The sequence below is a fragment of the Crocuta crocuta genome, unplaced genomic scaffold, assembly GCF_008692635.1.
Source record: "Crocuta crocuta isolate KB4526 unplaced genomic scaffold, BGI_CrCroc_1.0 scaffold233, whole genome shotgun sequence".
NCBI lineage: Eukaryota > Metazoa > Chordata > Mammalia > Carnivora > Hyaenidae > Crocuta > Crocuta crocuta.
The window spans coordinates 3,454,743-3,479,692 of record NW_027529526.1 but is presented as its reverse complement, the minus strand read 5'-3'; the positions used below and the strand labels follow the sequence as shown (position 1 = coordinate 3,479,692).

General features: G+C 47.8%; 1 protein-coding gene across 12 annotated transcripts in view; it reads right to left on the bottom strand.

The window, feature by feature from the left end:
- Window positions 1-24,950, bottom strand: part of PLEKHA7 (pleckstrin homology domain containing A7) — a 142,105-nt gene that overhangs the window by 4,086 nt on the left and 113,069 nt on the right. For 10 of the 12 annotated variants that reach the window (XM_077761136.1, XM_077761138.1, XM_077761140.1 and 7 more), the window contains 13 exons: window positions 23,206-23,274; window positions 22,946-23,026; window positions 21,877-22,026; window positions 21,154-21,255; window positions 13,977-14,085; window positions 13,584-13,810; window positions 10,403-10,591; window positions 10,187-10,304; window positions 8,084-8,187; window positions 7,313-7,513; window positions 4,383-4,541; window positions 2,035-2,168; window positions 1,103-1,245 (listed from right to left, as the gene is read on the bottom strand). In XM_077761136.1, the coding sequence (XP_077617262.1) occupies window positions 1,103-1,245; window positions 2,035-2,168; window positions 4,383-4,541; window positions 7,313-7,513; window positions 8,084-8,187; window positions 10,187-10,304; window positions 10,403-10,591; window positions 13,584-13,810; window positions 13,977-14,085; window positions 21,154-21,255; window positions 21,877-22,026; window positions 22,946-23,026; window positions 23,206-23,274 (1,786 nt within the window). The remainder of the gene's footprint in view (window positions 1-1,102; window positions 1,246-2,034; window positions 2,169-4,382; window positions 4,542-7,312; window positions 7,514-8,083; window positions 8,188-10,186; window positions 10,305-10,402; window positions 10,592-13,583; window positions 13,811-13,976; window positions 14,086-21,153; window positions 21,256-21,876; window positions 22,027-22,945; window positions 23,027-23,205; window positions 23,275-24,950) is intronic. The other 2 variants (XM_077761137.1, XM_077761147.1) reach the window with 2 other exon arrangements.

Genomic DNA, 24,950 nt, shown 5'->3' with positions numbered 1-24,950 from the left:
GGGCTACATGGAGCCCCCAGGATCATTTGGAGGAGGGGTCTGGGTGAGTCATCTACTGTCTCCCCAGCCACAGATGCCTCACCAACCACCTCTCAGCCCACTGAGCAGGTCTTCAAGGGAGTGAAGACAGCAGGGATTTCAGGGACTCTGTGCAGGATCAGAGCATGGGGGGGGGGGGCACGGAGAACAGTCTTCCCCTTGTCCAAGGTCACTCCCATGGCTTCTTGAAGTGCTGTTTAAGCTCTGGCCCCCAGACCAGACTCCCAGGGCCAGTCACCTCAGGGCTCAGCAGGCCCCACCCTTGATCACGTCTAGATCCTCTGGCCAGGGCTGGCGGGACTGTGACACCACTTCACACTCTATGATCACTTCCTCCCCAGAAGGCCTGGAGCACACCTAGCCAAGACACACAGTGGCCTCCGCATCTGGGGACAAATAGTACTAAGTGATCTGGGAGGGCACACATGGGGAGGGGAGATGTGGGTGGAGGGAGAAGCCATGAGCCTCTTTTCCTGGCTGAGAAAGAAAGCCTTTTACACACATATGTGTGCACGTGCACACACACACCTTCCCATCCCGCGGTGTTTTTTCCCCACTGGTCAGCAAAGTCCATTTCCCAAGTCCTGCTCACTGGCACAGGCCACCCTGATAAAGTGGACAGTGGCTCTGATTTGGGGACCAAAGCAGGAGCTCCCTTTGTCTCACCCCAGCAAGAAATCCAAGCACCACTGCTTTCTTGCCCCCGTGAGGCCAGAAACCTTAGCCTTGGGCCCCTGGCTCAGTGGCCTGAAAAACCTGTTCTTTGCCCACATTTGCAGAGAAAGCTGAATAGCAGCACTGCTCCCAGATTTAATTATGAGCTAAAGGCACCCTCTTGCAGGCCTCTTTCATCTGACACTCCTGAGCTCCAGTTCTCTCTACCACCTGTGCTGTCCCATCTCACCTCCCAAGCCCTGAGGGACAGGAGAACATTCCAACTGGCTCTCAACCACCACGCCTGACACCTGGCTTTCTGCAGACTCCCTGACAGGCCCTGCTGGACTCTGAGGCCAGGAAGCAGTGACGGAGAGAGGGACTTGGAGGCTGGCATCCATGGCCTCACCTGCTACCTGCTTGCTGCGCTGGGAGGCCTCGGAGGCCAGAGCGTAGGAGATGTTGATGATGCGCTCCTGCTCCTGCAGCTGTGAGTCCAGGTCGGCCATGCTGTTCCGGTCCTGGCCTGATGTCGGCTGCAGGTTGCACATGCTGCAGGAGGGCCAGAAAGCAAGCTATAGGCCCCCACCATCCCTGGCATCTGCCTCAGGAGAGGAGGGTCTCCCTGGCCTGGAGGTTCTCACCCTTTGAGGGGGCATCAGATAAACATAGTGTACTTTCTCTCCAGACAAAGGTGTATGTGCTTCTCCCAAATGCCTTCTCACAGCTTTGTTCCTCCTCTGGGGGATCATGGACCTTAAGAAGAGAGGTCCAGCGCTGGGTTCCTATTAAATCCTGAAGTGAAAAGGCTAAGCTAGCTCTGAAAGAAAGGCTATCAAATACCAGGTTTATGTTTCTGAAGCCCCAGGGGCTGAGGGGACAGGAAAGCCTTGTGTCCTGGCCTCTAGGGAAGTAGGCAAGGCGTCTGGCACCTCAGAACAAGGCTGGCTCTGGTCTAGGGATCTGCGTGAGGGAACACACACCCAGACACTGAGAGGGCCACCCTTGGGGATGATCTTCAACCGTGTCCATCTTACTGTCACACCTGGCTCCACTTCCTACCTTTGCCAGGATCACAAGACCCAGATCTGGGGGCAAAGGACAAGGATGGCCCTCTATTGAGTATTTCAGGACTTTCCAGATGACCTAGCAAGCTTCCTCACAGATCCATCGGTGCCATACTCAGAGCCAGCCTGACTTTCACAATAAACAGGGCTTACCTGAGTCAGAGGCCTGGCAAAACACGCACCCTAGTCAGCATGGCCCAGGGCCCATGCAGTTGAAACACCCCTGGGCTCGGCCTAGGAGGCTGTCAGGACTTGGGCATCGTTAAGAGCTGACCTGGAGCGAGCAAGGATGTTGCGGATCTTCTCGGCTTTCCGATACCGCGCCTGCAGCTCCTCAAGGCTGGGCGGCTCCTCGGGGTCCAGCTCCACATAACGTTCGGGGATGGAGACCTTCTCTGGTTTGGACAGCTGAGGAAAGGACCAGGCAGTGGTGGTGGTGGGGGCTCAGATACTGGGTTGGGACTTGTTCCTCTGGCCCTGTCCCCTAGCTCAAGGAGGCACATTGAGCCCATAGAGTTAAGCAACTTGCTAAGATCAACACCAGTCCACTGTGGAGTCAGGATCTGAACCTGGATCTGACTCCAAAGCCTGTGTTGTTTCTACCATACCAGACAACCTCCTACAGGCCAAGAGAAGGAAAGGGGAAAGAAAGGCAAAACAGCTAGACTGGAAACCCTCTTGATTTAAAAATGATCATTGTTAATGTCGCCTTCAATATGAGCTGATCCCTGCCCACTTCCACAGCCACACTCATCTACCGTGTGGCCTCCTCCCCTGCTCTTTCTTCTGTGTGGGACGCTCTTCCATCTGCTCCATTCTTTCTGACCCTTCGGACCTCATCTCCAGAAATCTCCCTTGTCCCTCACCCACCCCTTTACTGACACCCCTGATACCTCTCCACTGTCTAGTGCAGGGACCTGGCACTCCGCAGCCCTTCAGCAAATACTCCTTGGATGGGTGGATGGATGGGTGGATGAAAGAAAGTGATAATGCTTTTCTATGCCTACAAAAGCTCCTCTGATCTAGACAGGAGGCAGCCATGTGGTATTTATTGCTTGTAAGAGGAAAATGTCCCCCGACTCCCTCCCACCGGTCTCTTACATGAACCTAGTAGCAACCTCAGCCTGATGAAACCTTGCTTAGACTAAGAATGGTAAAGGCAAGTTTTGCACCCCAGGGAATTTCTTCCTCCTTGAACTACAAAGGGACACTAAAATGGGGTTGGTTGATGCTTCTAAAAACAAGCTAAATCCAATCCAGGGCAAATCTGGACTTGAATTAAAACCCATGCAGACCTTTCATTCTGGTGAAAGATGGCAAGAAGTAAGCTGTTCTCTGTTATTCCCAATGAGGACAGGTCCAGAGGAAGGAAGTAGATTACATTGTAACAGGAGGGATTTAGGTTAGAGATAAGAAAGGACTTTTTCCCCTGGCTGGCAGGCCAATTAGGACACCATAAAGCATACTTCCATTGCCAAAGCAACATGCAGAAGCTTCTTGTGTGAATCTGAGAAAGCACAGACCTTTGGCCATTTCAGAGGTGCCAAAGGGAAAAGGTCTGAAGGCAGGGGACTGGCTTCATTAACCCCTGGAGCTCCAGCTGACCCCAGAACTCAGCAACTCCACAGGTGTCCATCTGTCCACACCCTGCTAAATCTATCCTTCATGTGGGGAAAACATTTCCTCTTGTGTAGTTTCAGTGCAGGCCAAGTCCTCATACAAATATTTGTGGGGTATTTGTGGGCCACTGTGCACTTCATTCAACAGAGTTGTCATTCAGGAAATATTTACAGAGCACCTACTATGTGCCAGGCTCTGTGCGAAGTACTAAGTGCACAGGGGTGAACCAAACAGCCATAGACACTGTTCTACAGAGCTTACAAATGGCACTATATAGGCCACAGAAGACCTTCCCATGTCTTGCAGACCCTGAATCTGTCACCTTCTGATTCCTTGCTCTGTTCTTAGGTAAGAGATAGTCCTGACTGATAGAAGACCCAGGGGTTACTTGCTTTCCTGGGCCTGGCCAGTCATGATGCATTTGTGCCACCAGAGGGCACTAGAAGAACTCAGACCAAAGCTATGCAGGCCTCCTAGGCTCTGCCATGGCTGAAAATTACACCTGGGATTTTCAGACCTGCTCACCTCCCACCCTCCACCCACACACCACATCTAATTGCTCAAGTTGGCCAGACTTGCCAGTCGCATGGCCAACTCCTAGTTTTCCAGGGAACATTTCCCAACAATAACAACTACCTCATTACATGCCTACTATGTGCCAGGCCCTGTGCTCACAGCTTTCTGACCATTGCTAATCCTCCAGGTAACATGCTGAGTCCCTTACTCCTCACCACAACCCACCTCACTGTCGAGGAAGCTGAGGCCCAGAGAAGTTAGGTGACTTGCCGTAAATTATGGAGAGGCAGATTTTGGATCTGCATCAAAGTGCCTGGCTCCTTTTATTGCTTTGAGCTGCCATTCATATATTCTCCTGACTGCTCTGAAGCTGAGCCCTGTTCCCATTCAGGACAACTCCCCCCAGTGCCGCTGGAAGGGTTGATCAGGCTGTGAACCCAAAGGCCAGCTCTCCTGGGGGAACGTGAAGGAAGCCCCTGCCCTCACCTCTCTGCTGATGTCCAAGTCATAGTCTTGAGGTTCCAGGTCCAACTCAGTGACTGGCATGGCCTGTACTTTCAACCAGCCATTCTCCTCCTTGTCCTTTCTTTCCCCTTGCATGGCCCGTTCCAGCAACTGCAGGTCAAAGTCCTGCTCACGCTTCCACTGGGAACAGAACAAGAAGGTTAATTGTAGTCCCTTCCTGACTGCTAAAAAAGCCATGCTTGACCTCTTTTGGATGAGGCTTGCAGCACGGAGGTCCTTGGGAAGAGGGCCTGTGACCTATCAGGGAAAAGTTGTGTGATCATGGGCACCTCGCTGGATTCTGTAACCCTGTGTAATGGAGGAGGCAGCCTCTGCCCCTTTGATATGGCCTGATTCCAGACTGCTGATTTCTCGCCGAACTGGGCCCCCAGGGAATTCACACATGTACCTCCAGGGTCCAGTTCTAAGACACATGACTTTGGACTCATAACGGTCCCCAGGGATACAGGAAGCTTCCAGGTCCAAGAGGGTGACCCCAAAACAGAACTTGGGATACAGCTCCAGAGAAGGGGCTGCCCCTTCTGCTGCCACATAGCTTGTGGAAGACTTTTTCTGGTTCAGGAGCCATACATTCCAGCCCAGAAATGATGGAAAAAATAAGCCCTGTGAGGCCCTGGTAAGCAAGTAGAATGGCCAAGACCCTCGCTAATGGGTACTCCCAAGAGGATACACTTAGGGGATGAGGATATCGCATCCTCAGGAGGGCCGGGGAAGGTCCAAGCAGGAAGAGCTAAACTTCTATTTACCCAGGCATCTATTTGGGGCAGATATTTTAAGTCAGAAGAAAATGAAACTATGTAAAATTGAAATGCTAAATCAAACGCAACATTTCCAAGGCTATTCCTTAGTTATCAACTAGGTAACAAATCATCTCTTCACAGAGGGAAAACTAAAGTGGCCATTTTAAGATCCAAGCACAACTATGCAAGTCTGTAGGCACCTTTCAAATCATCCCGGAGGCCTACACACCATCTTTGACACCAGACAGGTTGCTGAGAGGAGGAAACAGGCTCAAAGCCTCTCTTTTCTTGAGCAGACACCAAGCAGATGCTTCTCCATCCCATGTCACCTCCTCCCTCCCACCCATCTCACGGAGCCCCAAATGGTTACGATTATCTTTGATGCCTCCTCAAGTCCCCCCAGAGCCCTAAACCCATTGCTATACGAGCACCTTTCACCCATTCATGCACAAGCTCTCAATATGGACTCCAAGCCAGGGTAATTGCTCTTAGGTGATGATTTACAATTACAGTATGAAAGAATTAGGCATTTGAAGTTTCAAGGATGAAAAATTAATTTAATGATTCACAAAGAAAATGCAAATTTTCTTACACGCTCACAAGTGCCCCAAATAGAGACAAATCCTCATTTAAACCCAGCCTGATTGTTTCCACAAACAGAAAAAGTTCACTAGACTCTACGATGTATCCTGGGGAAGAACCACGCCAATCCATTATCATTAAGCAACACGTTTATTGGCGTTGATGCAGAGACTTACACAAGTCTGTTTTTAAGAGAAAAATTACAAGATATTCAAGTTACGATTTTTAAATAATCTTTCTACATTTGAGACATCAGGTTGTAAAAGGTCAGTGTTACCCCAAATGACATTTGTTTATAAGGTTTAAAAGTTACCGGCTTTGCAGCTTTTCAGGATAGGAGTGTCCTGGGTCTTACCCCTTTGGTGTCTGTGCTAACAGCTGCAGAGAGGTCCTCTGAATACAGAACATAATATATCTTGCCATCCATTCAAACTATTAAATACTAGAAACACAAAAAGTTTTCCATAAGAAATTGTGCGATAGGACTGGAGGAATTAAAACTGAACCACCTTAGGATTGGTAGAATTTATTTAAACGTGCAATCTCTGAAGGCTGTGTCTACTGTCCAGGTGTAAGGCATGGACTTTGATAAATGCCCAGACCTCTGGCCATGATCATTGCCCTCAGGCAGTGGGTTGGCTCAGCCTTGTGGGGCAGCTTTTGGGTTAAGTGAATTATGAGTCAGTACGCCTGTACAAAGGGGGCAGCAGAAAGGTGAGTCACACATGGGAGTGCTAGCTAGGCTATGGAGACAAGAGCTGCTATTACAAGCCTGGTAACAAAGAGCACAGGCCAGTTAGAGAATGTTCAATGCAAATTAGAAGCTTCTGTAAACACAATCAGGCAGGATTAGAGAGGCAATGAGCGGTAACACTAAAAGCAAAAGAGCTTGTGCAATGAATTAGGGAAAGAACAGTCTGGCTAGAGGTCTAGGGAAACGTGTGATTTCAAACAACAGGGAAAAGTCAAATGGAATGTTTCCCAAAAGGACTGAAGGGGACTGTGGGCAGGGTGCAGTTCCGGGAAGCACCACCAGGGGGAAGCACAGAGACCCTGGCTCTCCAGGGACCCCATGAGGCCTTCCAGCACCATAAGCTGTGGGAGACCACGTGCCCTCAGGGTTGTGGAGCACCACCCTGTGCTCAGTTGCTCCATAGGGCATCGCTTAGAGGTTTGGGAGGCAGGTTGGCTTGGGCTCCTCCTCATCACATCGAATCATCTTCCTCCTCCTCCATTCCTCAACTCTGTACACCTAAGTCCTTGACCCAGTTGAGACACGGGATGCTACCAGGGCCTCTCTCAAGCTCAGCTTGGAGAACAAACTTGGGACATTTTCTCTGACTCCTAGGCTCTTGCCGTGACATCCTCACTCCTTCTCTGTTCTGGATCACCCTCTGACCAGGTGACACATGTGGCCTGGGTTGTGGACAAACAGCCTCGTGGGGTGTTTTCTGAACCATCCCGGTTGAAGGCCTACTCTCTCCGGGGGGTGACGTTCTTGCGTTCGGGGAACTCGGGGAAGCTCTGCTCCCTGTCCCAGCCCCGCCTGCCTGGACCCTCCTAACATACTGAGCCGAGATCTCCGGGGAGAGGCTGGCTGAGGTAGCGGGACGAGGGCAGGCCCGTCCTCTCTCCTTGGCTCAGTGTCCTCTTGCGCTCCCGGACCAGGGCCTTCTGGTGCCGCTTCATGCGCTCCAGCTGCTCCTCTGCGCTCATCTTGCCCCGCTGATGGTCCCCTGAGTACAGACGCTCCAAGGCACTCTTGGGTCTCTGAGGAGCAGGGGGGTGAGAGACAGGGCAGCTAGGCTGGGACACAGGGGACAGCCACCCTGCAGCTTCATTCCCTTTCTCTCTCACACACACACACGCACGCACGCACGCACACATGCACTAGCTGGGCTCCTCTTAGCCGTAGAGAACCCCTTTCTCTAAGCACACTCATGGACACAATATCCCTGACCCTCACAGGCTCTCTGGGAAGCACCTCATTCTGCAGATGCAGACGCTGAGGCCCAGGTCAGTCCAGATGGGCACGCATACAGCATGTAATAGGACCAGAACTCAGGGTGCAGACTTCCTGGGTACCCTCCCGCGAGCCTGAAAGGCTGCAGAGAAAGGTGGAGGGTTCGCAGGAAATGGAGAGAGCTATATGACGCTCTTCTAGGTGGGCAGTGGGAAAGGTATCAATGAGCACATGAGGACAGGGACCCTGACCTCAGCTGAGGTCATCTCTGAGGCCATCCCCGGGGCTCACAGGATTGCCAGTCACCATCCACCTCAGAGCTCTTCCCTCTGTGGGTGATGGAGCAGTGCGCTCCCTAACTTCTCAAGGTAACTCACAGGGAAGATCACCTTGCTGCTTTCGGCATTGAGACCCCTCCGGAGTGTGACGTAGGGAGCAATGGTGGATGACTGCTGGAGCCTCGACGTGGACCCTGAGAGCCCTTGATGAAGAAAGAGAAGTGCAAGTGTATTTGTGATGGGGTGGACAGGCCACCAGCCCCTCCCTAATCACCTCCCAGTTCTGTGAGGGACGCCATGAGGACCTAGCCAACAACCCATTCTTCTTCCTCCTTAGGGCCAGGAAGAGCAGGCCCAGATAGAGGATGAGGAGCCAGCCCAGGGATGCTCTCTATCCCCAATAGGGAACAGTGTCCCTGGAGACCTGTAGACTACTCTAGTCTTCCCTCACATGCTGAAGACCTGGGCAGCTTGTCAGGTAGAAAGAATGAAGGGGAAGGGATGTCCTTCATCCTTTCTTCCTGATGCACTCCTATGCATCCTGCATGGCCCAACTTGGATGCTCCACCTCTGTGAAGCCTTCTGAAATGCCCCAGGCAGAATCCATTATCCTTTTATCCTTCAGTTTATTCCTTGGTTACTGCACTAACCACAATGTCAACATATCTGTCCAACTAGACAGCAAATTCAACAATGCCTGGTTGGTTGACTGACTGAATGAATGAATGAATGAATGGAAAGCAGCAGCACCAAGTATTTATTGAACTCTTAACTATGTAACAGGCAGGTACTGTGCTAGGTGTTTTATATAGATTTTGTTCCACTGGCCTTACTATGTAAGCATTACCTGACTATTGTAGAGATGCACAATCTAAGACTCAGAGAGGTCAAGGAACTTGCCCAAGGTCACATGGTAGGAATATCATCAACCATGTGTTTTTCATAGGGTCCTAGAGCTTAGAGAAATCATATCTTGGATGGCTGGAGCCACTGCCTATGCTTTCTTCACTAACACCAGTCCTTATCAGGGGTGGTCCCTGACATCTGGAAATGGACATCACACTGACAGAAGACACCACTAGCATTTAGCATGTAGGGAAAAGAACGATAAATGTCCTGCGGTGCAAAAAGAATCCTGAGCAACGAAGAAATGTCCTGCCCCAAGTGCCACTAATACTGCCACTGATAAATATCTCCAGGCCACAATGAATTAAGGGAACACTGTCCCTGCGCACAGTGCCAAAGGTTGCAAAATCCAGAGCCTATGCCCTCCAGGACCAGCTCGGGCCATTGCATGCCTAGGCAGCAAGGTGGGCCGGGAATCCCATAACTCCACAAGTGCTAGAACCATAGCTGTGTCTCCCTCTGCTTCTGCATCTGGCCAAAGAGGGAAAGCACTTGACTGCCCACCGTGGGAAGCAGACAGGAAAGGATCAGGGGAGGAACAGATGAAGGGGTATGGCCAGCCTGCTCAGGGATTCCAGGAAACCCAGATGCAAAAAGGTGGAGAGACCTCCCTTGAAGGAGATTTCTGAGGAGAGGGTCTGGCTATGGGGAAAAAGGGGGATGGGTGAGCCTAAGGCCTAAGTCTGTTCCCATCTCCGTCTTGAAGGGATAGGGGAAGACAATGAGGACATGGCCCAATTGAGAACAGTATTTGTTTAAAGAAAGGACTCATGGAGTCTTTAGAGCGACAAAGAAGAGGAAAATCCCTCTGGAAGGTCTAAGATAGCCAAACTGGAGGCAGTCACCCAACATCCCAGCCTGCAGGGTACAGTGGCTCTGGAGCCACAACCCTGGGACTGTATTCTGGCTCTATCATTTATTTATTATTTGGTAAGTTAGTTAATTTCTCTGAGTCTTAGTTTTTTTTTATCTCTGAAATGGGGATTTTAATAGTACTTCCTTCATAGGATTATTATAAATATTAACTAAATGAACATAAAGTGCTTAAAACAGTGCTGTGCTTTATAGTAATTGCTCTTGTCATTATTTCTGGGGGCAGATGTAATAAAAGAGAATCATGTGGTCCAGAGGAAAGGACAGGCCCTCCCTGCAGCCCAGAGTCTCCCTGACAGCTGCCATCCATGCAGAGGCCCAATGCTGTAGGCAGAAGGCTGTGAGGTACCAGGTGAGGGCTGAGGAGCAGTGGTATGGTAGAAGTGGGGGCTCCCAAAAAGCCTCCACGGAGTTTTGCCTTACCTCTGCCTGGCAGTGTCTGGTACCTGCTGTCAGGGCCCACAAGTCCCAGAGAGGGCTGGGCCATTTCCCCACTGAAAGTCGCCAGCTCGGGCTCACTCACGTACGACCGAAGTTCTACCTGTGGGCAGAGTCTGAGGCTGTCACACTTGCCCAGTGTCATGTCACCTTCCCTCCCCTCGCACACAGTGGGGCAGCCCAGGGGCCCTCCCTGCTCACCCTGGAGTCCCCATTCACACACTGCCCCTGCTCCCGGTCTCGCTTCCTCTCGTCCGACTGCCGCTTAAGGCCCCTCACTGAAGTGTGCCGGATGATGGTGGCCTCCTTGGGCAAAGGTGGCACAGCCGGGGGCTGGTCCTCTGGACTGTAGAGCTCAGGGAGTGGGGGCCTGGGAGGTGCCTCATCTTCCTGCTCAGAAAAAGAACAGAGTCAGTGCCTAGTGAGAGGGAGCTGGAGGGAGGATGCCTCCCTGTCAGGCATAGAGCAGGCCCCATGAGGGCTGCAGAGCAAGACTGCTTCAGCCCAGGGATGCCAACATTTCCCCCTGGATGAGCTGTGAAGGAGGGGAATGCCTCTGCTCTGATCCTGTTCTTCCCTTCCACTCACTCATTTTCCGTGCTTCAAAGCATAACCTGTACAAAATCCAGAACTCCGGTTTCCTGCATCCATGGTCTTCTTCCACTTGCTAGAAGTGTACCATGGGAGGAGCAGGCTGGTAACTCCATGCTTCTTTGTATGTTTCACAGCACTCCTCCCCCCCCCCCCATACATCTACCCCACTCCTGCTGGCTCTCTGTCCCCACATGGTCTCTGGATCCTTCAACAGGTTGGGATCTAAGCAAGGACAGTCTACATCCTCCAGCCCTTTCTACCAGAAATGTGCGTGGTTACAAAGTATTTCCTCCTTCCTGACTCAGGGACTGAACAAGCAGTCAGCATGGGTGACTCACTGCCTTCCCATCAGCCCACTCCCTAAGCAGTGATGAATGTAACTATTTTCCTTGAAAATGACCCACAAATCCCACCCCCCCCCCCCCCCCCAATAAATGTTTACTGAGAGCTGTGGCTTCTGCCCAGACCATCAGCCTGGCCCCTGACTGCCATGGACACCCACTCCTGGAATCAATGACCTTCAGGGCTCTTTCCTAAATGCCCCCTTTATTAGTTTAATTTTACTTTGTTTTTCAGGATTTGGGCGTGGTCAGGAAAGGGTGCTGAAGCTTGCTCTACAAAGGTTTGTCAACATTCTAGTAAAGCGACACATCTCACTATTGTGTGAAAACAAAGCTGCCTATTCCAGATCCCCTAGGCTCTCTGAGCATCAGTGTGTCCCAACTCTGACAAGGTCTTGGAATCGACAATTTCTAAACAGCTCCCTGGAAAGATAAACACAAAACACTGACGCAAACACAAAACTGCCTTTGATCAAAGGGAATAGAATGTCTAGAGATGGAGGGTGGGAGGAGACACTTTATTATATACTTTTTTGGTATATTTTGATTCTGTGCCCTTTGAGAGTATTACCTAAATATAAAAGTAAGCGATATTAAACTCAAGAAAATAAGCCAAATAAAAATGGAAGAACTATAGCTATGCGCAACAATGTGGGTAAGTCTCACAAATATAATGTGAGAATCTTTTTTGTATCTTGAAAAGGTACAGGATACAAAAGAATACAGTATCACCTACAGGAAAAATTGAAGTGTATAGGACATAGGTAGCAAATTTTTAAAAAGAAAAAAAAGGCAAGGAAATTGTCCAAGTCAAGATAGTGATAGTGGTTACTTCTGGCAGAAAAGGACTCAGGCCTGAGGGCTCCAGTCGCTGACAAAGTTCTATTTCTTGGTTTGGATGTTGGTATAAACAGGTGTCCTCTTCATTATTTGTTAAATTATATATTCATGTTTTATGTACATTTTAGGGTATCACTGCTTCATAAATATAAATAAACAAACAATAATAAAATACGGTAAACCTGGTGAATGAAAGGAAATAAGATCACCCCCCCAAGCAGTGACCCTGATACTCAACCAAGTTGAAAAGCCCTGCCTGCAAGCCACAGAGGACCAAGCTGTGAAGAGCCTCTGTGACCATCTATTCCAAGCTCCTTGTTCTGTACCAGGGGAAACTGAAGAAGCCCAGAAGGGGGTGGTCACCGTCCAAGGGCCCAGTGACAGAACGGGAACTGGAATCCAGCACAGCTCCCAGGCTGCTACCTTCCTCCTCTGCTCCTCGTCCTGGCTAGCAGGCACCTTGCCTTAAGTCAGGAGCCATCTGCCCCAATCATGTTTGCTGTGCTATTTTCTGTTTTGTGGCTGGTATCCCCATTGCCTCTTAGATATAAAATTGGGAAGGAGATCTCAACATGAAGAAATTCACAATAACTTAGTCCCAGCACCTGTCATTCCACCCTGGGTCCTGGGCTATAGTTGGAAGCAGGTGGACAGTGAGGACCAGGGTTTGGGAACTTGTGTGTTTTAGCCAGTACTGCACACCAACCTTGTCAGAGGTCCTAGGCACACCCAGCGACCGGCAAAGCTCCTCTAAGCCTTTGTCGGCAAAACCTGAAGGTCCCCGTTCCAAGGTTCCCTCTACTATGACTTTCTTGTCACTTGGGCCAGATGCCTTGTATTCTCCAGCCAAGGCTGGCCTGGCCCTGGAGACATGAACCATCACAGTACCTGACCACATCTTCTAGTTCCTTAAAGTCTGCTCCCAGACTCTGTCAAAAGCTTGGCCTTTCTCTTTGCCAGTCAAGCCAAGGTGTTGGCTCAAGCAACCACACAGGCCACAAAACTGATCTGAGGAGCTGGGTTGGATGGCAGGTGGCACAAAAAACAGTCAGGAGATGTGGACTGGATCCACTAATACGGAGATCTTAAGCAAAGGTTAACACCTTTGGGCCTCAGTTCTCTTATGTGAAGAATGGAATACAGACCTTCTTGTCAATACTCCATGAGGTTATTGTGAAGATCAACTGTATTCTACAACCCAATGAATACAAATACTCTTGCTGAGAGGAATTCATCGCCAAAGGCTTATGTAACTCCAGGTTTGCAAAGAGTTCTATGTGGGGCTACCTACCTCTGCATGATGCATATCACAAATTCCACCCTACTTAGCACAATCACTTCTTGCCAGACCTCAGTTTGCCTGACTGCAAAATGGGAAGGTTGGGCTAGATCCTCTCTAAGGCCCTTTCCAGTTCTGAGAGTCTAAAGCACAATGGCAGGGCCCTACCACTTCTTAACTGTTCATAGCTCAGGACTCTGGCTGGTTCTGTCTCCCCAGGTTTCCCCAAAAGCTTCTCTCCTAGCAGAAGCTGACCTGAGGACAGAGAGGGACAATCATCTCCCAGAGGGAAAACAAGAGCGCTCAGCAACTGGTCATCTATACTTACAACTTTGGGCTTTGTCTTGGTTGGTGACTGAAGAGGGGATGTCACTTTCCTCAGCTGGGGTGGATGAGGTCGGTACGGCACATAGGTTTGCAGCTGGGGGAAGAGTCGAACCTCGAGAGGGGTCCGCACGGGGCTGGTGGGAGGGCTGGGCTGTGGGGGCGGCTTGCTCTCAGAAGTCGAGAGTGAAGGCACAGGTGGGTGAGGAAACAAAGGCACCGTTTTTCTCTCTAAAGGGTGTGGAGGGAAACAGAGGATGGAATGGAACAAAGACCCTCATCCTGGGAGGACAAGGGGAGGGGCTTATGCCACAAAGACCCGACCTCTGCAAGGGCCAGCCCACATACCTGGGTGTTGGCCTCCAACCTCCTTCCCCCAGGAAGATGGCCCACTCACCTGGATTTTTGACTGATTCCACCAGGATTCTAAAGTTCTCTTTATTTGCACTCAGGCCTGCAATGACGTCTTCAATCCTCCAGAGATCCTTCTGTATCTGTGATTTCTCCTGAGAAAGACAAGGTGGTGGTTGATTTCCTTCTTAGCTCCTCTCCAGAAGTTTCTCATTAGGATTTATGCTGTCATTTCAGATATAGCTCCTCACCCTGGGGTGGTGGTGGGGGCATCCTCTTTGGAAACCCCACCAGGGCTAGAGCCAAGACTGCCTCAAAGCTTCATAGGGTATGGCACATATGGAGAATGCTCAAGATCTAGGGGAGAAATTCAGATGATCTTTCACTTATTCACCTTGCCTACTTCTCCCAAATTTAAAAGTAGCTTGCCTTGAATATTGAATGCTTCCACTAGTAAGGTATCTAGAGTAATCAAAGTCAGAGACAGAAGAGTGGTTACCAAAGGCTGGGGTGGAGAGGGGGATGAGGATTGTTGTTTAATGGGTAGAGAGTTCCAGTTTTGCAAGATGAAGAAAATTCTGCAGATGGGTTGCACAATGTGAATGTACTTAACACTACTCAACTGTATGTTAAAAATGGCTAAGGTAATAAACTTTGTTATACATATTTTATCACAGTTAAAAAGAAATAAGACTGTTTTAGGCAACCATGGCAAAAGGGAAGAGACCGTGAGGACTAGAAGTTACACTATACCCAGAATATAAAGAGCATCTTTTTGGGGCATCTGGGTGGCTTAGTCAGTTAAGCGTACGACTTTCGCTTAGGTCATGATCTCGCGGTTCGTGGGTTCGAGTCCCGCATCGGGCTCTGTGCTGACTGCCAGCTCAGAGCCTAGAACCTATTTCAGAGTCTGTATCTCCCTCTCTCTCTGACTCTCCCCTGCTCACGCTGTCTCTCTCTCTCTCTCTCTCCTAGAAATAAATAAATAAAAAATAAAAAAAGAGCATCTTTTTAAAAACTATTTTATTTATTTTTTAAGTAGTCTCTACACCCAATGTGAGGCTTGAACCCATGATCCCAAGATCAATAGTCGCATGCCCTACCAGCTGAGCAAACCTGGTGCCCCATCAAGAACATCTTTTAAAAGACAGCACTGAATCCTGGGATTTGGGGTTTATTTAAGAGTACAATGGGCAGTGACTATCTGGTAATAAAAAGAAATGAAGTATTAGTACATGCTATAACATGGGTGAACCCTGAAAACATTTATGCCAAGTGAAAGAAGCTAGATACAGAAGGCCATGTATTATTTCATTTACACAAAATATTCAGAACAGGTAAATCTACAGACAAAGTAGATGAGGTGGGGGTGTGGATGGGGAGTGACTCTTCATGGATGGAGGGTTTCTTTTGGAGGATGATGAATATGTTACGAAAATTTATTGTGGTGACATTGCACAATTCTGAATATTCTAAAAACCACTGAATTGTATACTTTAAAAGGTTGAATTTTATGGTAAGATAGAACCATTAGTTTTAAAAAAGTACAATGGGAAAAGGGCCAGGCTACCGACCATATGCACACTCTGACAAGGTACAATAGAAATCGGATGGGGAGAGATCCTAAAAAGAGGTGAGCAGACTTTATCAGGATTAAAGGACTGTGGGCATTCTAAGGAGTATAGTTGACAAACAATGTTACATTAGTTTCAGGTGTACAACATAGTGATACAACTACTCTGTATGTTACACTATGTTCACCACAAGTGTAGCTACCATCTGTCAAGATATAATGATACAGGGGCACCTGGGTGGCTCAATTGGTTAAGCGTCCGACTTCAGCTCCGGTCATGATCTCACGGTTCGTGGGTTTGTTCCCTATGTGGGGCTCTGTGCTGACAGCTAGCTCAGAGCCTGGAGCACGTCTTTGGATTCTGTATCTCTGTCACTCTCTGACCTTCCCTACTCATGCTCGCTCGCTCTCTCTCGCAAAAATAAATAAAACATAAAAAAATTCAAATGTAGCCATTGACCAAAACAAGGAAATGAAATATTCCTTTGGTGAACTTGCTTCTTTAAAAAAAAGAAAAAAAGAAAAAAAAGATACAATGATACAATGCTACCACAATATCATCGACTATGTTCCCTATGCTGTGCCTTTTATTCCCATACTTAGTCATTCCACAACTGGAAGCCAAAACCTCCCCCTGCTCCCCTTTACATGTTTTGTGTACCCCCCTCAACTCCCTCCCTTCTGGCAACCATCAATTTGCTCTCTGTATTACAGCCCTGCATCTGTTTTGCTTATTCTTTTGTGAAATTCCATGAGTGAAATCATATGGTATTTATCTCAGTCTGACTTATTTCATTTAGCATAAATGAAATCCATGTTGCTAAAAAGGCATGAGCTCTTTTTTATAGATGTGTAATATTCCATTGTGTGTCTGTACAGCATATTCTTTATCCATTTGTCTACAGATGGACATTTAGGTTACTTCCATATCCTGGCTATTGTAAATAATGCTACAATAAATATAAGGGTGTGTATATCTTTTCAAATTAGTGTTTGTTTTTTTCAGGTAAAAACCCAATAGAAGAGTTATTGGATCATACAGCATTTCTAATTTTTTAGAAAACTTCCATGCTGTTTTCTATAGTGGCTATACCAATTTACACTCCCACCAACAGAACACAAGGGTTCCTTTTTTTCCACATCCTCACCAACACTTCTTATCTTTTTTATTTTAGCCATTTTGACAAGTATAAACTGATATCTCATTGTGGTTTTGATTTTCATTTCCCTGATGTTTAGTGATGCTGAGCACTTTTTCATGTGTCCGCCGGTCATCTGTATAGCTTCTTTCAAAAAATGTCTATCAGGGTCTTCTGCACCCCTCCTTTTTTTGGTGTTGGGTTGTGTAGGTCCTTTATATATTCTGGATATTAACCTGTGGGCAACTTTTAATAGAGTTTCTTAAACATGAAAGTATTATTTTAATTTTTTTTAAATGTTTGTTTATTTTTGAGAGAGAGAGAAAGAGGAGGAGACAGGGGAGGGGCAGAGAGAGAGGGAGAGAGAGAATACCAAGCAGGCTTTGTGCTGTCAGCACAGAGCTCAATGTTGGTCTCAGTCTCACAAGCTGAGATCATGACCTGAGCTGAAACCAAAAGTTGGACACTTACCGACTGAGTCACCCAGGCACCCCAGTATTCTTTTAATTTTTAAACTATCATGGGAGAAGTTAGTCTTGATCATTCCCCATGGACTTAAAGACTTCACACCACATCTCCTCTCAAGGTACCCAGTCACCCTCAAGTGGAAGAATTCTTGCATGTGTGATACTTAAGAACTTGCCTGATTCTGCAAGTAGACTATATGCTCCTTGGTAAATCCCCACAGGGATTGGGACCCAGCAGGTTCTCAGTACATGTATATTGAGTGAAAAAAGGACCAATCACATAAAATTTATTGACCAAATGCTGTCCAACAGCTGTGACAACAGATGTCTGGAGCCTCTCTCATAAGGGAGCTCACATTCTCATACTCTCTCCACCCTTCCAACACCAATGCACATCCTCAGGGCTGATAAACAAGGAACGGGCTTGATGCTCACCTCCACACCAAAGAACAAGTGCCCTAAAACAGACATGTTATTGAGCCCAGAGTGTGTGTGTAAGCTAACAGATTATCTCTAGAGTGGAGGTCCCCAAGCAGAATGCTGGGAACAGGTAAAGGGAGTGTGTCAGATTAAAATCAACCTTCTCCCCTCTCCTTTGGCAGTCTCCCTGGCATACATACCTGTCAGTTTACAATCCTGCCCCCATTTTGCCTTTCTGTCACCCTCGCATGTAAAAGAAGAGCAATGACAAGCAAAAGCCAGAGAATCTCTAAGGTTCTCCAAGGATGATGGAATTTCAGAACTTAAGGACGAAGTCAAGGAAGCTTTTGCAGAGCATGGGGTGGTTTTCATTCCTGTATCCTCACACCATGATGGGCAGGAAGACTCCTATGTACTGCATTCAGCAAAGGCTTGAGTTTATTGTCCAGAAGTAAGAACACATACAGGTAACCTCACTATCACACAGTTTTCACACAGTGTGATAACATATCTGGATGTTCTTTATCCTCTGGCTTCCCTGCATAGGTGGTGGTCATGAGGATCTTTATAAATTCATCCACTCATCTTCACTGAAAAACCTATGAATTTTTTCACAGCCAAACCTGGCTAAAGGGAGGCAGGTTTCCAAGTTCCACTGTTGAGAATTTGCATATGGGGCTACAAGCATATCTCCAGGGTTAATGACTCTGGAGTCTAATATCAGGACTCTAAAAGCTTGTCTTGTCTAGAATTACACCAAAGAAGTGAGCACAAAGCCTGTTCAAAGAAGGGCTTTGTAAGCCTCCGAGGTCACTATGGCACTCAAGGAAAGCATTAGCAATGCCTCCAGCCTAGGTAGAAATCAAGCTGCAGGGGCTAGGCTTCAATGTAGCCTAGCTTCTTGTAACTTATGTAGTTAAGTTCTCCAGGGAGTCTGTCTTTTGGAGCAGAGAAAGGGATTCTGGGACTGCTGTGTGTTAAATCACCATGAAATAAGGCATGGTAGAAACACGAATGGCCAATGATCACATAAAAAGATGTTTAACCCACTAGTGATTAAATTCATGCAAATTAAAACAAGATGACCTTTTTTCAACCAAAAGACTGGCAAAAACTAAGAAGACTAATAACATTAAGTGCTGGAGAAGCTGTGGGTTAACAGGGTTCAGCACCCTCATTCACTGTGGGTGGGAGGGCAAATGAGTGCAGCCTTTTAGAGGCAGCCTCCATCAACATGTAAGATGTACACTCATTTCAATTGAACAAGGCCACTCCTAAAAGCCTATCTTAGATAAATGCTTATAAATGATCTTGAAAAGGCAGTTATGAAGATACTTATTGTGGTACCATTAATAAAAGCAAAACACTGCAAACAACTTACATGTCCATCAAAAAAGAATGGCTAAAGTATGGAATACCTAGATTATGAAAACTATGTAGCAGTTAAGAACTAATTTCTTTTATGGGGCGCCTGGGTGGCTTAGTCGGTTAAGCGTCCGACTTTCGCTTAGGTCATGAGCTCGCGGTTCGTGGGTTCGAGCCCTGCGTCGGGCTCTGTGCTGACTGCCAGCTCAGAGCCTGGAGCCTGTTTCAGAGTCTGTGACTCCTTCTCTCTCTGACCCTCTCCTGCTCACGCTGTCTCTCTCTCTCTCTCTCTCTCCTAGAAATAAATAAAACATTAAAAAATTAAAAAAAAAAAGAACTAATTTCTTTTACTTTTTCTTTTAGCTTTCTGAGTTATGGAAATCTTCTATAATCTGTGCCATCCAATATAGTAGCCACTAGCCACATGTGAGTCACTACTGAGCATTTGAAATGATTCTAGTGTAACAGAGGAATATATTTTTAATTTTAGTTAATTTCATTTACTTTATGTTTACACTTAAATAGCTAGCTACTGTATCAGGCAACATAAACTCGGGGGTATTTTTCCTGGAAAGATTTCTATAACATAAAGTTATGACAAAAAAGCAAGTTACCGAACAATGTGTAAGTATGATTCCTAAGTAAACCCAATTCACACTCCCAAATAAATTATATTATGTACAGGCACATGTCTGAAAATGTACAGAAAATGGTATGGAAGACAATACCACCCACTGATGGTAATGGTTACATACAGAGAAGGTGACAGGGCTAGAGCAAAAAGGGAAGGGAGGGAAGAGGAGCTTTTATTTTATGTTTTGCTTTTGCTTCTTATTGTTTGGCCTTTACAGAGAGATGTATTCATGTGTTATTTTTATAATTATAGAAACACAAGGAATGAAAAGCTAAACAAATCACTGCTAAAATTAATGTAGATCTTTGAAAAAGATCCAAGAAAATAAGTATAATGGGACAGAACACTTTAAAGAGCTAGTAACTAGAAATAATTACTTGAAGGACTTCGTCAACAGTATTGTCACTAGTATTTTCAAGCCACTATGCCAAGTGCTGGGGAACCAAAAAATAACAGGAAAATGTTAGCTTGGATGCAGGGAAATTATGGGGGAAAAAAACAACAACAGCAAGAGACAGGCAACTTCTGGGAGACCTAGGAGGTCAGCCCTGAGCTACAGGCAAGAGTCTTCTCCACATGGCCTTGGACCAGGTTTCTGGGAATCAGCTCCCAATGGTGAGTGGAGGGATAACAGGCTTCTCCTGGGGTAACAAATCGACTCCCCTCTTGTATTCCTTCACTAATATCCAGAGTCAATATATACATGAATTCACTTGAAGGAAGAGCCTTGGCTAGAAATAGTCCATCGATTAGCAAGCTTAGTGCAAAAATTGGTCTAGCATGGCGCCTCAGGCACAAGATGTCTCAACACTTGCTGATTTCAAATAAATTTATGTCAGAGTGCTGATGGGAGATACAGTAGATCTGAAGTTGGGTTCGAATGCATGTTATTTTCCCTTTTTAAAAATTTGAGGGTGGGCAGAAGCCTGATCGGGCACCATGGTGGGGAAACACTGGGCAGCTGGAGGACCCAGCCTGGAAGAATAAAAACCACACAGAGCCTTTTTTCTTTCACCTTTGGGGGCAGAGGCAGCCATCAACAGAGTGGTCTGGTTTTTAAGGGTAGAGAAGGTAGGGCTCTAAGGCTGCCTTTCCTGAGTGGGGCAGTGGCCACAGCGATGGGTATCTCCCAGCCTGGCTCCAGAAATGCAAATGACTGCCTGGAGACCAGAGGCACCTAGATGGACCTGGAGTCACACTACCTCCCTCAGGTGAAGGACTGATAACATCTATCTTCAGAAACCAGAGGAAGGAAGGAAGGAAGAAGGTGGGGCTTTCTGCTGCTAAGTGAGTAGCTCTAAGATGAAGCCAAGACTCATGGGAACATAGATTATTCTCAAGTGTCTATAAGGTTCTCAAGATCGATATTTCTCTCCCCTCAGGGCCATTTCCCCCAAATGATCCGTAGCAAAACACTTACAAAAACACCCCCAAGACCTTGTGTTTGAGAGGAGAGAAGCAGGGGGTGCTGAGGTGAGCTTTCTCATCACAGCCTGGCTGGGGGGGGCAAGGAGGCTGAGTCCCAGTGGAAGAGGAAAAAGCCCCTGGGTAGGGCTCACAGCCCCACAGGTGAAGGTTCTCAGAAGAGATCAGAGCTCAGAAGGGATGAAAAGCCTGTGGGTTACCTGGAAAAAAAAGGCTCTTCTGTGTTGTTCTTGCAGGGTCTGCTTCAGCTGTTCCACGTCACTCTCTAACTTCAGGTATTCATTCCAGGCATTTTCCATCTCCTGTGGGCCAAGGAAATGCTTCTGATTCTTAGTTATCCCCTGTCCCCCAGATGGCCCCATGAGCACCTGTGCTCTTGACCACTGCTGACCCAGCCAGGGGAAGAGGAAAAGGGGGACCCAGAAGGTCTCAGGCAGGCCTGGCAGGAGAGAGACCCAGGCCACCTGCACTGTTCCCTCTCCCACCATTGAAGATGCTTTCATCCCCAGCCCTGGCAGAAAGCGCCTGCACCACATATGAGACGGACAAATAAAAAAGGAGAAATTCTGACATCTTGGAATTAACTGTACACAGATCAGGGGAAGGGCGGTGCAGGCTGCTCTGAGAAATCTGGTCCCTTTGGTGTTTTACTGTAGCCATACAGGAGTCACTGAAGGAAAGCATTCTGAGGTACCAGCAGAGACGGACACGTCACCCCCAGACAAGGTGAGCTACTATCAGGAGGCAGCTTGGAGAACTTCTACTACTCCAAGACTCCTGTCCTTGGCCAACAACTCAACTACAGCTTGTGAGATAGGAGAAGTAGCCCCCTGCCCAGCTCATCTTAGGGGAGTGGAGTGGAGGAGTGAGGTGGAGGAATGGGGGCAGGGGAGTGTCTGCCATCCTCCACACCCTCTACGCACAGTGGATTCTCTGGAGATCTCCGCCCGGATGTGGACAAGGTCTTCCTGCAGCAACTTCTGCTGGTAAGCAATCTTCTCCAGGTGCTGGGGCTGGTCTCGGTACTGGTCCATCTGTCTGTGCAATACCTCCAGCACGGACTCTAGCTGGTCCTACATTGGGCAAGGGCCAAAGGGCAAGGGGAAAGCAGGACAGTCCCTGAAGGCTTCCCCATACCACGCCAGGAACTAAATAAACCTGCTGGATCTAAGGCTGAAAGACCTACTGCCCAGCTGTGGCTTGAGTCAGGGCCTCTGATTCTAGCTCAAACTCTGCCCATTGGGGGGCCTCTTGGGACAAGTCACCTAATAGCTCTCTGCCTCAGCTTCCTCATCTATGAAGTGGGTATAAGGTCATCCATTCTTTAGCGTATAAACTACATAAAGAATCCTCTTTGAGGATACATCAAAGAGTAGATGGAAAGTTCTCTTAAGTTTTCTTACGGCATGTTATAAACCTTCAGCATCACAAATATAATGCCTTATTAAAGTGCAAAAAAAAAAAAAAAAAAAAACCACTAAAAACCAAAACCAACCAATCACACTAAGGGTCCAAGAAACCAAACATCAGCAGCTGCTGGCCTGTCGCTCCTATCTCATCCAGACTTGCTTCCTCCATAGCCCAGACTCCTTGGAAGAAAGGAGCCTTAGAAAGTGACAGCCTCTGTCCTATTATAAGTGTGGGCACTTTCTCCAAGGCATCTCCCTTCCATGGAGTTCAGGAGCCTGGGGTCATCATATACAAGCCAGTGGAGCTCTCCTCTCCCAGGCTAACCTTACAGGGCCTCCAAGGAGAAGTAGGCCAGAGCAAAATTAAGCTGGAGGAGGGATAGGTGGCACTTGGAAAAAGCAGGCTGAAGTCTCCCCAAAAGATTTCCTCCAGGTTTAGGCAGAAATCCTCCCTTTAAACCTGAACACACTGTTCTCGATAAATGAATACCTGTGACATGAGAGTCCAATCAGTATCTGTGGAAAGACAGGATGACAAAACCCCCTGCCACCCGGCCCAAGATTATGCAAAACTGATGCATACTTTGTTCTCCTTGAGGGCTCGGATCTTGTCTTCCAAGTCCTGGAGGATTCTGTCTTGTTCACAGAAGATGCTCAGTTTGACCTGTGAGCAAGAACAGGTTGGAGAAGGCCTGGGATGATGAGAAAAGGGCACAGCCTTGAAGTGTGATCAGAAGGCCTTTGGCGTTCCAATCCCTCCAAACTCAGCCTGAAGCTACCCGCCCGCCTTGGGTCTGGGGCAGCAGACAGCCGGGGGGTCAGCCTGTCGCCCTGTTCACTCACGTCGATGTCACTCTCTGCAATCTTCACCGGCTTCAGACTTCGATCCTTGACAAGATCCCGGCCCGTCATCTGGGAGGTGAACAATTTAAAGGAGATTAACCACAGGTTCAGGATTAGATCTAGAGAAGGAGAATTAGCCCCAAATGGACAAGTGTGGAAGTCTTAGCAGGTAGGCTCATGGCATGAAAGGGGCAAAAACTCAGGCGCTACCTCATTTGTATGCCTGTATCATTTTAGGGAAAAACCAAAGCCTTTTTGTGATCCAAGCAGCATTTGTAAATTCCTCAAACTAAGGAAAAAGTAGATGTCCAAGTTACACTACTGTATAGGACTGTGGAAGCTTAAATTTGCCCAAAATGAATCCAGTATGAATCCTGGAAGATTTAAAAGACAGAGTTTAGCTATCGAATCTGTGACACCACCTGCCCCCACCCAGGGCAGTGAGATGAATCAGGAGGAAACAGCTAGTCCCTGGGGCACTGTCAAGCTTTAGTTTAAGGAAGCCTCTGAGCAGCTTACTTCCCCATGAGCAAGGTTAGTCTATCTCACCCTACACCATTTGGGAAGAGAATCTGGTCAAGGGATGAAGGAACCTAGATAATTATTGGCTGGGGTTTTCAATTGATCCCTAAATAACTGAGGCTAGGTCATACTTGTGTAAGTCACAAGTTACCCTGTTGTCTCAAGAAAGGAAACCAAAAAGCAGTAGACAAAAATCACCCAAACTTATGAGCCAGGGGGCATTCAGAACATTGTCCATCCCTCCCTTGACCCCACGTGGGCACCGTGCTGCCATATTCCACTAACCCCTACAAAGCTAAACTCAACTCTTTAGCCCATGTTTTCACTTCCCCTAATCCCCTTCATTCCAAAAGCTGTATGGGGTCAGGGTCCTCTTCCACAGATGCACCCCTCCATGACCAAGCCATTGTCAGGGAGAGCCAGGTCAAATATGCCCCATGCAGGGATGAGCATCTTGCTGAACTCCATTCTGCAGATGTGACCAGGGAAACAGGGTGGAACCAATCATAGCTGAGACAGGTGATGTGTATCCTGTGCAGAGGGTTCCAGTGTGGGGGGACAGACAGTTGCTGGAGAGATGGCCCTCACTTTCTCCCTACTCCATCTAAGAGGTCCAGTAAGTTTGTGAATGTGAATAAGAAGCAGAAATATACTGGCAAACATTCCCCGTAAAACTCAAGCCACTCATGTGCCCCACTGTCCTACACTCCTTCTCATCATCGGCAAATGCAAAGGTCAAGGTCAAGGGACAATGCCTTCTCTATGCCTTGGGCTGAGGACTTAGTCTGGCTGCAGACACACCCCCACCCATTCCTATGCTCTCTTTGGTCACAGAGTAGATGGCAGGGACCGCCATCTTATTTATCTTGGTCAAGTTAGCCCTGCACATAAAGCCTGGCACACTGGAAGGCACTGGGAAGATGTTTATTGCATTGCAGGTAGGTCAAAGGTAAACACATGTGGGTCAGTGCTATAGCATCCTGGAAAAAGTAGAACTCCAGCCAAATTCTGCTCTTCAGACTGGCAGATTATGTGTACGTACATGTATACACACAGTCACGGAACACATGGACTACTGCCACAATCCACAAACACACTGCTGGCTCCTGCAAGGACAGAGAGGCAGGAAAGGTGGGAGAATAAGGGGAGGGAGGAGGAGGAGGAGGGGTGGAATGAATCTGGTGAGCCACAAACAGCTGGACCTCGCAGGCAGGAATTGGGCT